The sequence below is a fragment of the Benincasa hispida genome, chromosome 7 (genome assembly GCF_009727055.1).
Source record: "Benincasa hispida cultivar B227 chromosome 7, ASM972705v1, whole genome shotgun sequence".
In the NCBI taxonomy this organism is placed as follows: domain Eukaryota; kingdom Viridiplantae; phylum Streptophyta; class Magnoliopsida; order Cucurbitales; family Cucurbitaceae; genus Benincasa; species Benincasa hispida.
In genome coordinates this window covers 31,806,031-31,819,644 of record NC_052355.1, presented here as the reverse complement: position 1 = coordinate 31,819,644, position 13,614 = coordinate 31,806,031, and the positions used below count along the sequence as shown (strand labels likewise).

The 13,614-nt window shown below is 33.9% G+C and overlaps 3 protein-coding genes across 3 annotated transcripts; 2 read left to right on the top strand and 1 right to left on the bottom strand.

The window, feature by feature from the left end:
* Nucleotides 1–551: 551 nt before the first annotated feature.
* Nucleotides 552–5,862, bottom strand: LOC120081309 (spliceosome-associated protein 130 A). Its single transcript, XM_039036065.1, has 4 exons — nt 2,616–5,862; nt 1,563–2,054; nt 1,086–1,245; nt 552–979 (listed from the first exon to the last, which is right to left on the bottom strand). Exons 1-3 carry the CDS (start codon nt 5,628–5,630, stop codon nt 1,108–1,110), a joined length of 3,645 nt encoding a protein of 1,214 aa, XP_038891993.1. The 5' UTR covers nt 5,631–5,862; the 3' UTR covers nt 552–979; nt 1,086–1,107.
* A 2,123-nt stretch (nt 5,863–7,985) lies between these two features.
* LOC120081058 (dirigent protein 10-like) lies at nt 7,986–8,720 on the top strand. The gene has a single exon (XM_039035738.1). It carries the CDS (start codon nt 7,986–7,988, stop codon nt 8,718–8,720), a length of 735 nt encoding a protein of 244 aa, XP_038891666.1.
* Nucleotides 8,721–10,533: 1,813 nt separating this feature from the next.
* Nucleotides 10,534–12,924, top strand: LOC120081891 (dirigent protein 24). The gene is made up of 2 exons (XM_039037068.1): nt 10,534–10,761; nt 11,820–12,924. The coding sequence occupies exons 1-2, from the start codon at nt 10,573–10,575 to the stop codon at nt 12,807–12,809; spliced, it is 1,179 nt and encodes a 392-aa protein (XP_038892996.1). The 5' UTR covers nt 10,534–10,572; the 3' UTR covers nt 12,810–12,924.
* The last annotated feature ends 690 nt before the right edge of the window (nt 12,925–13,614 follow it).

The following is a 13,614-nucleotide window of genomic DNA, read 5'->3' as shown; positions in this document are numbered from 1 at the left end:
TGGTTTGAGGTAGGTAGTCCGAGTTGGTCGGGTTATCGGGTTTTTTGAACACTCTAACCATGGGTGGAACCAAAAAACTTAATAAATTGTTGATGAATGTGAAGCTTTTTTTTTTTAAGAAATTAATGCCAAATAAAGATGAGGCTGTGACCCTGAGTTAAAACTAAAGGTTTGATACATTGATGTTCTGGTTAATTAATTAAACTTTTGTGAGTCTAAACACTTAATATTATGTAAATATACGTGGTTCATATTTGTAAGTTAAATCTTTTTAGTCCAATAATTGGGGGAAGAGAGAGATTTGAATCTCTAACTTCAAAGAAAAAATTATATATATACATATCAATATTATATTTATGTTACCTAAACTTTAACCAAAACAAAGTCTTTTTCACCTGCATCATCCTCACTAGAAAATGAGATTATTCCTATCCTGTTCAAAGCAAGTCTTAACAGATCCTTAATCGCCTAAAAAATTAACACTTCTAGCTCATCACTCAAGTATCCCCAGATCAGATTTACCATTCCACCTGACATTTATCGACAAAATGTTTCACATTTCCAAGCAGAACTCTGAAGAAAGGGCAAGTGTAATATTAACTCAATAACATCAGTTATACAATTGAGGCTAAATCTATAAACAACTACATTCTAACACATTACCATTCTACATTTTGCAAGAATCCCACTTGCTTCATCTCTCTCTTGATGGAAGTGTCTGTTTCCCTATTGGAATGAAAAAAATCACCCCTCGAAAAAGGCCACTTCCTTTATCAAGTACACTGAAGAACACATCTCAAATACAATAATAAGACTCCATTCTGCCATACCTCCATGTTTCTCAAATCATCGGCCATTTGCATAGTCTGCCCCTTAGCGTACACGGAATGGCGAGTAAAAATGTTGTTAATTCACTTCATTAATGTCGGCTTCAAAGCCATTAAAACCCCCATCTAAAGCTAGCTGCGGCAATTCTGTCCTGAAAATTGAAACCACTGAAGAATTAACACAAATTTCCATTTGTTTTGCCCCTTCTACGATATGAATTATGTATTAGGTCTTAAATGCAAAGGAAAATTCTTCACCTTTGGCGGTTTGGTTTGTCCCTCAAATAATCTTATTTCGTACTTCTTCAAGTTTCTTCAGTATTTCTCCGGGAGTACGGTCCAATTCGTCAGCAATCTTTCTCTGCATATCTAGGGGAAGGGTTGGGAACTGCTCACACAGATCCCCATCAATCACATCCTGCATAGATCCATCAAGAATTGGACAAAGATTGGTTAAGTTCTAAAATGAACGATGTTGACTTATGAATGGCACATATGATGGGACATTAATAGAAGAAAAATAAGCAGCAGTTGAGTAATGGCAGTGCAAGGCAAGGTTAAGTGACTGCAGAGACCATTGATATTGTAACAGGGTAGAGAAGGAAGTCACATTAGCAACTATTGCAATTTCCACAATTTCAACCAATCAATCAAATGCATCTAACATGAACTATAAACATGAAATGAATTAAAAAGGTTCAGATAAACAAGAATCGGGAGTAGCACAGAATTTACCTTAACAGGAAAATAAGCTGATCTATAACCCATATGATCTCTTCCACATAGAGGTGGATGTTCCTGCCTCATATGCATTTCCAAGTGAGAAAAGAAATCAACATCGTCACGGGAGGTGAAAGCATGCAATGCCCCCAAGCTTCCCATCACTGTACCGTACAAAATGCATTCTCCACCCCCTGGAATCAAAGATGCCTTTTGCAATGATGTGACCACATCACCGATGTGGAATTGTATGATCTCCTCAACTTTGTTAGGAGCCCCATTAAGCTTTCCCTGCTCCCATTTTATCTTTCCACCTGTTGGATCTTCTTCAATCTCATCTGAAACATCTTGTGGTAACCGCACAAAATAGATATTTCCAAACTTATCAGCACCAGCCATGGTGTCAAAATCCACATGATATGATGCCGTAAGCCATCTAGGAACAGAATCATCAGCAAATATGTATAGCTGATTTTCATCCCGCCTATACTTGCAATAATGGAATGACTGCAAAAGCAAATGAGAAAAAGGTAGTGTCAACTGTCAAGTTAGCACAAAATAGGTGGAACATTACATGCAGGTCCATAAGCTTTCCTAAGGATTGTAGTTTTTCTTATATAGTTTATAAGAAACACTATTTTATTGATGTGACAACTACTAAAAAAAATGATGTCACAAGTACATATGAGCTATGTCATAAATAACTAATCTCTCAGCCAATTACTATATTACTACCATAAGAGATATCTATAGATAAGGTTTTACAGTTTTTTTTTCCTTTTTTTTTTTCTTGTTTAATGAGAGAAGGTTTTACAGTTAACAAATTGTCTGACATGCCCAACTAATAGCATCGAATACATGTCTCCACTGCACAGGAACAGATCATACATGAAGCGCATTTGCAAATGTTTATATGTTCATTGGGCCGGTATGCATGATCTAGCTTTTAAACAAAAATAAATTTTGAACACCTTAGCTGTATTGTGCTGAATAGACTAATAAGGGATTTTATCACAGAAAGCAGAAAATTGAAGCAAAGATTAATATAATAATAGTAAAGTGGCATACCTCCTGAATGTCACCAACATAAATTCGATCACGATATGTCTGAATAGACACAATTGTATTCGGGAACAACTTATTTTCACATTTCCTAAGCAATCTTCTTTTCCCCAAATCATACAATCTGAGCACGGATCCTATTCCAGCAAGTAATCTTCCCTGGAACTGAGCTAAAGCGAGAGGAACACCTTCCACTTGTGTCTTGTGCAAAAGCTCAAGGGATTTTCCATCCTCCAGAAAACGATAAATGTGAATATAACCTGCAACTAAACTCCGTTTAGGGAAAAACTGCAGGCCCTTTGCAGTACCAACAGCTAAAAGGGTTCCATATTCCTTGTCATGGAAATTTACTGTACAAACACTGAATGCCCCTTCATTGTCCTGAAGCTCCAGCAGACAAGTTGTAGTGGCTGATCTAGGATCAAGAACTCGGATGCAAGAAACCCATTTTTCAGACTCTGCCTTTGGGTAACCATAATGCTCGTCAGATAAAGGATCATCCTTGTCCTCATCATCTCCACCGTTCTCCATTTGCTCCATTGTGCCATTTCCATTTTCCCCAGCCCCTGCAGCCTCAAAGCATTCTTTTCTAGCAGCTTCTCGCTCTTCAGCAGTGAATGCACCCTGATCACTCTCAATAACAACCAATAGTTTTCTCCTAGGTTGAAGCACAAACTTTCTTGGGGTGTACCTAAGTGGAATGACTGTTTCATTAAATGTTTCTCCCAATCTCTCAATGGTGAAAACCCTCAAAAAATTTCCAGCCACAGCAACTACACCTTCTGCACACTGATCCGATGAAAATGAGGAGGCATATTCAAGAGTTTCATATGATAGAGGAGTCAATAGAAAATGGCCTTGATGAATATATCCAAGCCAAGGCCTACTTGAGAGGCAAAGAATTGCACGCCTCCCCCTCAAAACAACAGAAAAAAGTTTGGGTGCTCTTAATCCTAAGAACCGGGATCGAGAATCAGAAAGCTGGCCTGTCACCATATCCACTACTGTTCTGAATAAAACCCCAGAATGCAATGCAGCATTTAGGAAAAGGCTAGCAGGATGATCTGCACCATCCTCCCCACCTACTGATGCCAAAACTTCAAGAAATAGAAGAGATTCTGGAGCCGCAGAAACACTTTGCACACTTAAAATCTGCATACAGTCATCAGGATCCAATGATAGAATTCGTATTGTGTTATCATAAGAACCAACTGCTAGGAAACGTGAACGTTGCCTTCCTTCAGGTACTGGGGCAATGTCCAAGCAAGCCACATCTCCAGACATTTCATGCTTCTCCACCTCCATTAACTGACCAGTCATGTCCACCTCAAAATAAATAAGTTCTCCCCCACTCAGGGCAATCACCACTTGAAGCCTATTAGAACCAACCTTAACAATGGTCCTCTTGCCTGGAGTTCTCCATTCATTAATACGCCCATCTTCCCTAATATGCCTAATACCATTTGGATGGACTTGCATGAGAGAATCATCACCTATCAAAGAAACAGCAAGGGATGGGGTAGTGTCAAGAAACCCACTGTCACTAACTTCTTCAACTGTCTCACCAATAGAAAGAACAAGTGTTGCATTGGCAAATGACACAACAATGTATGCATCAAACTCATCATTGATGTTCTTTTTCACAGTCCAAACAGCACTAGGAACACCAGGAAGTTCTGACACAGCCATTTCACTGATGGCCAAACCAGGTCTCAATATTCGCAAAGATGATCGAGGACCTCGCCCACAAAGAGTAAATATCTGAGGTGTTTCCTCCTCAAAAAGATTTATGATTTTCATGTCCATAATAGGCATTAAGCTCTCAACTTGATCAATCCTAACAAGGTTTTTGAGTCTCCTAGGCTGGAAAAAGACAGGTTGGAAACCTTCTTCAGTTTCCATCAAAGTAGCCGAGGAAGATTCAACATCAGCATCATCCCCTATGGCTTGAAACTGGTATAGTGAGTGATTTCCAAATTCTGAGGCAGCAAATAAAAATCCTGATTTCAGTACACACATTGAAGCTGTAACTGGAATTGTATCAAAATACTTAATCTTCAGTTCTTTGACACTGTCATTGTTGTGTTCCAAGGTAACCTTAAATATATCTCCATACTCTGTCTGTAAAAGAAAGAAAAACATTGTTTTTTGCTTATGCATTGCTGCTGAAACTATAAGCACACCACGCTCAGCAGGTAAATCTGCACGTCTGGGAATGACAGCTCTAACATCTGGATGTCCCTGATTCTTATAAATCACAAAATTTTCAGCACAAACTAACACTCCACTAGGACCATCCCCACCTCCAGGAACAGTAACAAGCATATTGGCACCATTATCAACAGGTTCTGACCACTTCCTAGAGACATGATTGAGACCAAGATCAAGTTCATAGAAAGTCAAATGCTTCTGGGCCTCACTTGCTGCCACCCCAGTAGAATCCTGATCCGCCTCCGAGTAATCCAACTCAATTGCAGCAAATATAGGATTGTCAAATCCACAGTCAATTCCACAAATTGAATATACTATCGTATGTGACTTATGAGCCTCCAGTGGCGAAGAAATAGTAAGCCTGGCTGCTGTATCTCTGTTCAAGACGTAAACAAGTTTCTGCTTCTCACATGCCCCAATCATAACAGCCCTTCCTTTAGGATCAATAGCCAAATATTGCCCCGGAACTATCCGGCGACAACCAGACTTCCCAAAAGTCTCTTGATGTATCTTGTCAAATACATTCTTATCTTTATTATACTCCAGAATAACAATTCGACCCGAATCAGACCCAACAACAATATAATCTTTCTGAGACCCAGTAAGCCTGAATTGAGCTAAAGAACGTATCGCACCAAAGATTTCAACAGAAAGAAGAGTTTGGATCTTACCACTATCATCAGGACGAATGAGATCCAGGACCTTCCCTCTAGCCACAACTATCTCCTGCGTTTTCCCACCGGAGAAATTTCCATTTATAGCCGAGACAATCCCGGTAGCTCGTTGCAAAGTGAGACTGTAAAGGTACATAGCTTAAAAAAACTGTAAGTGGGTGCTCTCAAATTTTCCGGGAAAATGTGGAGAGAAACGAGTTTTAGGAGCTTAAAGGTAAAGAAATGGGGTTCTGAAGGGTTTCAGAAGAACTTCGTCATGAAGATGAAGGTGAGGAAAGGGATTTAGAGTATGGGAGTTGATGGTGTAAACCCCTGAAAATGAAAATCCGTCAAAATTGCGATAATTCGAGAGCGATATAAACCCTAGCTCGATTAAAGAAGACGGTGAGCGCGGCAAAGTGATTTGGGCCAATTGCTGACTTCCTTCGAATCTAACGGCTCAGATTTTGAAAAAATGATCCGAGTTCACGAATGCGTGATGTAGAGGATTATAGTAGAACCCGAACAAAAAAAATTACCACAAATTTAAATCTAATATCAATTTGTACCCCCAATATTTTGAGTGTTTATTAATTTAAATCTTAAGCTTTTATAAATGTGTCAATTTAAATCTCAAATTAATAATTATATAAATTTAAATTCTTAATTTTCATATGTGTATCTATTTAAATTTTGAAATTTCATAAATTTCATAATTGTATCAATTTAAACTCTTCGTTACATTTCAATTGGATACATTTAATTTTAGGGTTTAAATTAATACATTTATTAAAGTTTAGTATTTAAATTGATATATTTATCAAAGTTTGAGATTTGAATTAATACAACCTCAAAGTTATTCAAGGATATAAATTGATATTTGTTGTAATTCTTTTTTTTTTAGCATGCAATAGTTACACTTGGTGACTAGAGATGTCCACGGGAAGGGGCGGGGACAGGGAAGCCCTTCCCGTCCCCGTCCTTGCCCTCCTATTCCATTCCCCGGGCGGGGATTCCCCACTGAAAAATTTTCCATCATCATTTTTTTAATGTCAATTAAATATATATTTTTAACAATCCCTTAAACATATCCCATACAACTTTTATTTAAATAAAATATTATCAATTTTGGTAATTAAAATAATAATACACATTTAATTTAAAAAGATATAATTAAAATCCTAAATTCTCATAATTTTTATAAATTAAAATTCAACAATTAGAACATCTTATCTTAAATATTAAAATGTCTAAGGAATTAAGTAATAAGTTTTAAACTTAAATAATCAAAACCTCCATAATTATTTTAATAAAGTCTACAATATTAATATTAATATATATATTATAAATTTATAATTTATATACAAAAATGGGGGGTCGAGATTGGGGAATATATTCCCTGTTCCTAGGCTCAGATTGCAAACGAGAAAAAAATTTCCCACTCCATCCCCCATTCCCCGTGTACTCGGGATTTTCTGCCCCATTCGAGATGGGTCTCCGTAGGACCCCAATCCATGAGTTTTCTGGACATATCTAATAGTGACCTCTTTACGTGTACTTTTTTAAAATTGATATAAATTTTATTTTATTTTAATCTCTAACTTTTGTTAAACAAAAAAAAGGTATAATACTATAATATTTTCTATTTATTATTAGATTGTTGAATGTTTGTCTCTAGTCTATATAACTTGAATTCATTACTCACATATATTAAACATCGTCAAAGCTATTTCAATAATTTGTTAAAAGTGAGTATTGATAAGGATTAAAAAATTTGTTTTTAAAGTTTTGAGAATAAATAGATATACATATAAAAAGAAAAAAGAAAAAATGGTAAATTTAAACATCAAAATTGATATTCTACGTAGTACAACTGAATTAAGAGTTTAAAGAGATAATTTAAACAAAAAAATGCCCCCCCCCCCCCCAAAAAAAAAAAAAAAAAAAAAATCCTCTATTTAATTTAATATTAAATACTTGTGTATATAATATATTTATTTCTTAATTCATGATATGATATTTAAAGTTATTGATTTCCTACCCAATTATCTTTTAAATGTTAAATATTATATTTTTAAAAAAGAGATTGTTAAAAGTATTGTCAAACATGAAATATGATATCTTAAAATAAAGTTACAAGTTTAAAAGTTGCGTTCAAAATTGAAAACAAAACATAATATTTGAAAAAAAAATTATAAAAGATAACACATATTACAATTGAATGCAATAATTAGGACATGAAATTTGAATTTTTTTACCTAAAAAAAAATACATATTAATTATCCTCCTAAGGAAAAATAACTCAATTTGATTTTGTTAATTATAGGAATATTATAGTTTATGAATGGCACACTAAATCCACCAGCAATATTTAGGTAATCACTTGCCATGAATCCACCCAAACCAATCCATTACCAAATACCAACAAAACCCCCCATATACCTTTTTGTTTCTTCTTTATATAGAACTAGCAATTCAAAAACTCTCATATGCATTTGCCCTTTGAGAAACAATGACCAAGCTCCATTTTCATTCTTTACTTATGAAGACCATAGCCTGTTTTCTCTCCTTCACCACCATCATCAACCTCTCCTCGTCCGCTCGAATCTTCGAAAACCCGACTCGAAACCACCATTATCGTCATCACAAGCTTTCATTTTTAATGAGAGATGTACTCAATTCAACAACTCATCACTACTCTTCATCCAAATCACCTACCAACAAAGCAACAACTAGTGGTCAATTACCATTTTCAAAACCCTTAGGTTTTTTCCCTCCCAATGGAGGTATCCCTATACCTGAAACCTACACCACCACTGGATCATTCTCTTCTCAAACACCTGATATTTCATCAATTGGAATATCGTTTCCTGCAAGGACAACTCTCCAAGAGTTAGACTATGGAATGGTGAAAGGGATTGATGAGGAGCTATTTGGGACTTCGAGACATAAATCACGTGTGGTTGTTGGAAGAATAGAAGGATTCTATGTAGAAAATAGTGAAGATAGTGGTGGCCATATGATGGCTACGACAATGTATTTTGGTAAGGGTGAGGTCAAGGATGGACTTAGGCTATTTGGAGTGTATAGGAGTGATCACGTGAAGGAGTCTCATGTTGCTATAATTGGTGGCCTTGGCAAGTACCTTGGTGCTAATGGTTATGCAACTTTGAAGAAATCATTTAGAACAAAGTTTGGAGCCAATCATAACAACTTCATAGAATTCAACGTTTACTTGAGCAAATAGTGTGTTGAGGGCATTTTGGTAATTATATTTAGTGATTGTACATTTTTTTTAAAGAAAACCTATTATTATTATGGAATTGAAGTTATTTTAAATGTATGACCAAGGCAATCATAGTTCAAGTAACAAGAGGTCTTTATAGTTCGAATATCTCTATTTCTATTATGGTACAAAACTTATTTTAAATTTATGTAAATTTGTTCAAGTTTAAATTTAAATTATAATAAGATGTAATGTGTTTTGAGTACAATCTTTCATTTTAATTAGAGGTGTTAATTAAGTTAGTATTATACCCCTCATTAAGTTAAATTTAAAGATTGAATTAATCGTTTTTAATTTTAAAATGTATTTTTAGTAAAATTTGTAGGGTGTAGAATCAAAAGTTTTTTTTCTTTTTTTCAAAAGTATTGAATTAAATGCGTAGGGTGGGGAATCAAATTTTTAATCTCGAAATTGATGGTGTAAGCATTATGCCAGTTGACTTAGCTTGTACTCACTTTGACAATTTTAAAATATATTCTTGAGGTGGAAAAATTCCCTTGCTATAAATATATTCTATATATTCTATTCTCTTGCTACAAAATATACTCAATATTTTTTAATGAAATGCTTTTATGTTTATCATGGAATGAATTGTTTTTATGACAATAAACATACCTGATACGCAGACACACGCATTAATAATTTGCAATAATGATGTTTAGTTTAACCATGTCAATTTTAAACTGATATTGTATATCTGAAATCTTTACTTAGCTCAAAGACACATGAAACGATCAATAATATAAGAACCATAAAATTTTCATTCTTTATTTTCATCCAAATAGATTATTGAGATATATATGAAGAGTGAGATTTGATATGACTTCCTCGTACATGTCCTCACTCTCCAGTCTATTCACCATTTCCATAAAATTCTCTATTCAAATTTTGCAAGGATTAGAACGAAAATTCTCTAGAAATTTTGGTGTGGATTAGTTTCTTTAGAGAATTATCCCCTATTTATTTTTAAAATAAAAATCAATTCAACTAAATAAATTATATTGAAAATTTTTAATTATATAGTTAACTTTTTCACTAAAGTTTTTCATTTAAATGGTTGATTCCACGTGAAGAATTTGAATTTACCTATCAAATTATTCATATATATAATTTAAAGGTTCAATTACTTGCTCATTATCTTTGTTATTAAACAACAAACCTCGAAACAAAAAAGTGAGGGAAATAATTGATTTTTTAGTTTAAATTATAAATTTAGTCTATTAAGTTTGAAGCTTAGGTGTTTAAATTTTTAAAATTATAAATTTTAGTCTTTAAATTTTGAAATATTTTATTTTTACAGATTCATAGATACACAATTAAAAATTTCTGATTCATTAGACATAAAATTTAATTTTAAATTTAATAAACCAATTAATTTTTTAAAATTTTAAATTTGACATTAAAGAAAGTTAAAAAACATGCCATTTTCCAAAATAATATATATATATATATATATATTTGACTTTGTGTGTTTCTGGTATCATTAATTGAGAAACCCGAACCAAATCCATTTTCCACCAAACACAAATTACTTAACAACATCACTTTGGAAAAAGAGAGCAGAAAGTCCTTCAAATTAATTTAATTATTAAAATTGAGGTTTAGGTTTCTTTATAAAAATCCAAAAACCAACTCCATTTTTAATGTTTAATAATTAATTTAATTACCAGCTCCAATAACTACTTATTAATTCTCTCTTTGAATAATAATAATAATAATTCATGAAAAACAAAAACTATAAAAACCCACAAAGCTTAACCTTCTTCATCATCCAAATCTCTCAAACCTGAATCAAATTTCTCTCCTTTGCAAAATGGCTAAAACTCCTCTTTATTTCTTCTTCTTCTTTTTATTGGTGGGTTTCAGTGGTCTGAGATCTGCCATTTCTGCTCGAATATTAATCGACGATGACATCGACGCCGAGTCTCAGCCACAACCGGCGGCGGTTACCCCTCCTCTGCCCACCATCCCCTCGCCGGCCGCGATTGTTCCGGCTACTCAGGTTTCGATGAGCACCATTTACTTTTACCCTTTTTGTTCTATTTAGTTTCTTATTTTATCTTTTTTAAAACATATATTCTCATTTAAAGATTTTCTGCCTAGTGGATTTTACAAACTAATTATAGAATAATTTATAATTGAAAGCACTAATATAAAATTTATATTAATGGTTGTTAGTACTTAAAAAAAATAATATAAAATTTGTATTATCGTAGAAGGTTTAATTTTCCACTTATATTTCAACATATAAATTTACTATAGAAAATATTCGTGTAACTTTCAATTTATACTATAAATTTTGAGGATTGTATGATTTAAATCCCAAACCAATAATTGTATTAATGTAAATCTTAAATTTGTGGGTTGTATCAATTTGTTTTTAAATTATGAAAATTAAATCGATACAACTCTCAAAATTTAGGAGTATAAATTGATATTTGCCTAAAATATTTTTTAATTTGACCACACCTAATTTTTTTCCAATGAAAAACCATAGTTTGACACAATAATTTTTTTCTTTTACATTTTTGTCATTTTTTCTATTTTCTGTGATTGGATTTGTTCAAATAATTGTATAACCATATTATATATTCGACTATTTTTAAATAAAGAAAAATAAACTAACTTATTTATGAATATAACAAAATTTTACTATCTATTAGTGATAGATCGCGATAGATATATAGATAGATACTGAAATTTTGATATATCTAAAAATATTATTGGTATCAATAATAAATGTATCATTAACTGTTATTCTAATAAATTTTTCGTCCTAAAATTAAAAAGTAACTTTTTACTTGAATAATAAAGTTAAATTGACCAAAGAATAGAATAAAATATGTACCATAGACGAAAATGAAATAACAAAAAGCAAAATTTCTAATTTTTTTTTTTAATTTTCAATTTAAAGTTTATGTGCATATACAATTTTAGAACATATCATGTTTTTCAAATACCAAAAAAGAATGTAAAACATTACCAAATGAGTTCCTAATTCTTATTTCCAAACCCAATGAAATTTAGAGAACAATTGTTTCCTTCATTGACCATTACCAGGTCGGAACGACCACGCTACCGTCGACCACAGGCAGCCAGATTCAGGCAACCATTCCATCTCCGGCTGCCAACGACGACGAGGAAGACGAATCCACAACACCCGAAACCAATCCACCAGTAGCAGCAACCAACAATCCAGGGCCAACACAAGATGATCAAGAAGATGACCAAACAGCCACCACTCCAGCCGCCGTATCACCGGTCACCGCCGTACCCACATTAACACCACCGCCAACTCAGCCCCTTCCGGCTGCAATAAATGGTCCAGAACCAATTTCATTTTACATGCACGACATCGTTGGAGGATCCCATCCATCTGCCAGAGTAGTCACCGGAATCGTGGCGAACACCGACAGCAGTGGCATTGCATTCTCAAAGCCAAACGACAACTTCTTCCCAATCCAAGGAACACTCCCTTTACTCAACAACGACAACCTCAAAAACATGATCAACAACAACAACAACCTCCCTTACCTTGTCGGTTTCAACGGCGTCTCTCAAGGCAACAACTTGCTCCTCCAAAACAGCGCCAACAACGGCGTCCTCAACGGAGACGAAGACAATAACCAGCCCTTCGTCACCGCTGGTCAGCTCCCTTCTAGAGTCACCCTTCAACAGCTCATGTTTGGCTCCGTTACAGTGGTCGATGACGAGCTGACCGAAGGCCACGAGCTCGGGTCCGCGGTGGTGGGTCGGGCGCAAGGCTTTTACTTGGCGAGCTCATTGGATGGGACCAGCCAGACGGTGGCTTTAACCGCGTTGTTTCACGGCGGTGGCCACGAGCACGTGGTTGAAGATAGCATAAGTTTCTTTGGAGTTCACCGAACGGCGATAACGGAATCTCAGATTGCGGTGGTGGGAGGGACGGGGAAGTATGAGAATGCAAGAGGGTATGCGACGGTGGAGATGCTTCATCATGAAGAGGATCAACACACAACGGACGGTCTGGATACTATTATTCATTTTAGTGTTTATCTCACACAGGAGTGATTTAGGGTTTGAGGTTTTATTTGTGTTGAAGAAGATGGGAGTTGTGTTTATGATTTGAATTAAATGTTATGTTGTGTTTTAATTATTATCAAATTTAATGAAAAAGGTATGCTTTTATGTTGTTTAGTTGCACACGTTGAAAGATTTTTATGAATGTGTAACGATTTAGTCGTTATCGTAGAAATTAGTGTTAAAATTTAATAAGGTTTCTTATGTAAATATTTGACATCTAATGTTGATTTTTTTATATATATATATATATTAGGGATTAAATTGTTACAAATTTAAAGGTAAAAGGACTAAATATATTGTTACAAAATTAAAAATATAGATACTAAATCGTTACAAAATAAAGTTTAGGGATCAAATTCTTTCTTCTATGAAAGTATAGAAACCAAAAGTGTTCTTTGACTTTTTTATTTTTCGGAATCGAGAGATTCTAATGTATGAAGAGAAAATAGGCTACAAGTTTAAAGTTTGTCAGTTGTATAAATTAGCAAGAAAGTTTGAAATATAGTTTCTTAAAATCTGTCATATAAGATCAATTTGTGCTTAAACATGGCAAATATTGTTGATAAGTTTGATATTCAATTCTTCAATAAAACTATCATGTGTTTTATTCATATAAAATTAGTAACTATATTGTGTTCTAAGCCTTTTGAATAATCAACTAACAATTATATATATAACTTGAGATACTTACCAAAAGTTTTTATAAAAATTAAATCAATAGTTAATAAATTCTTTATGCAAAATTAACTTTTATGATATAAATTTTTATGCTGGTATGTTCGTAGGTGCAGTT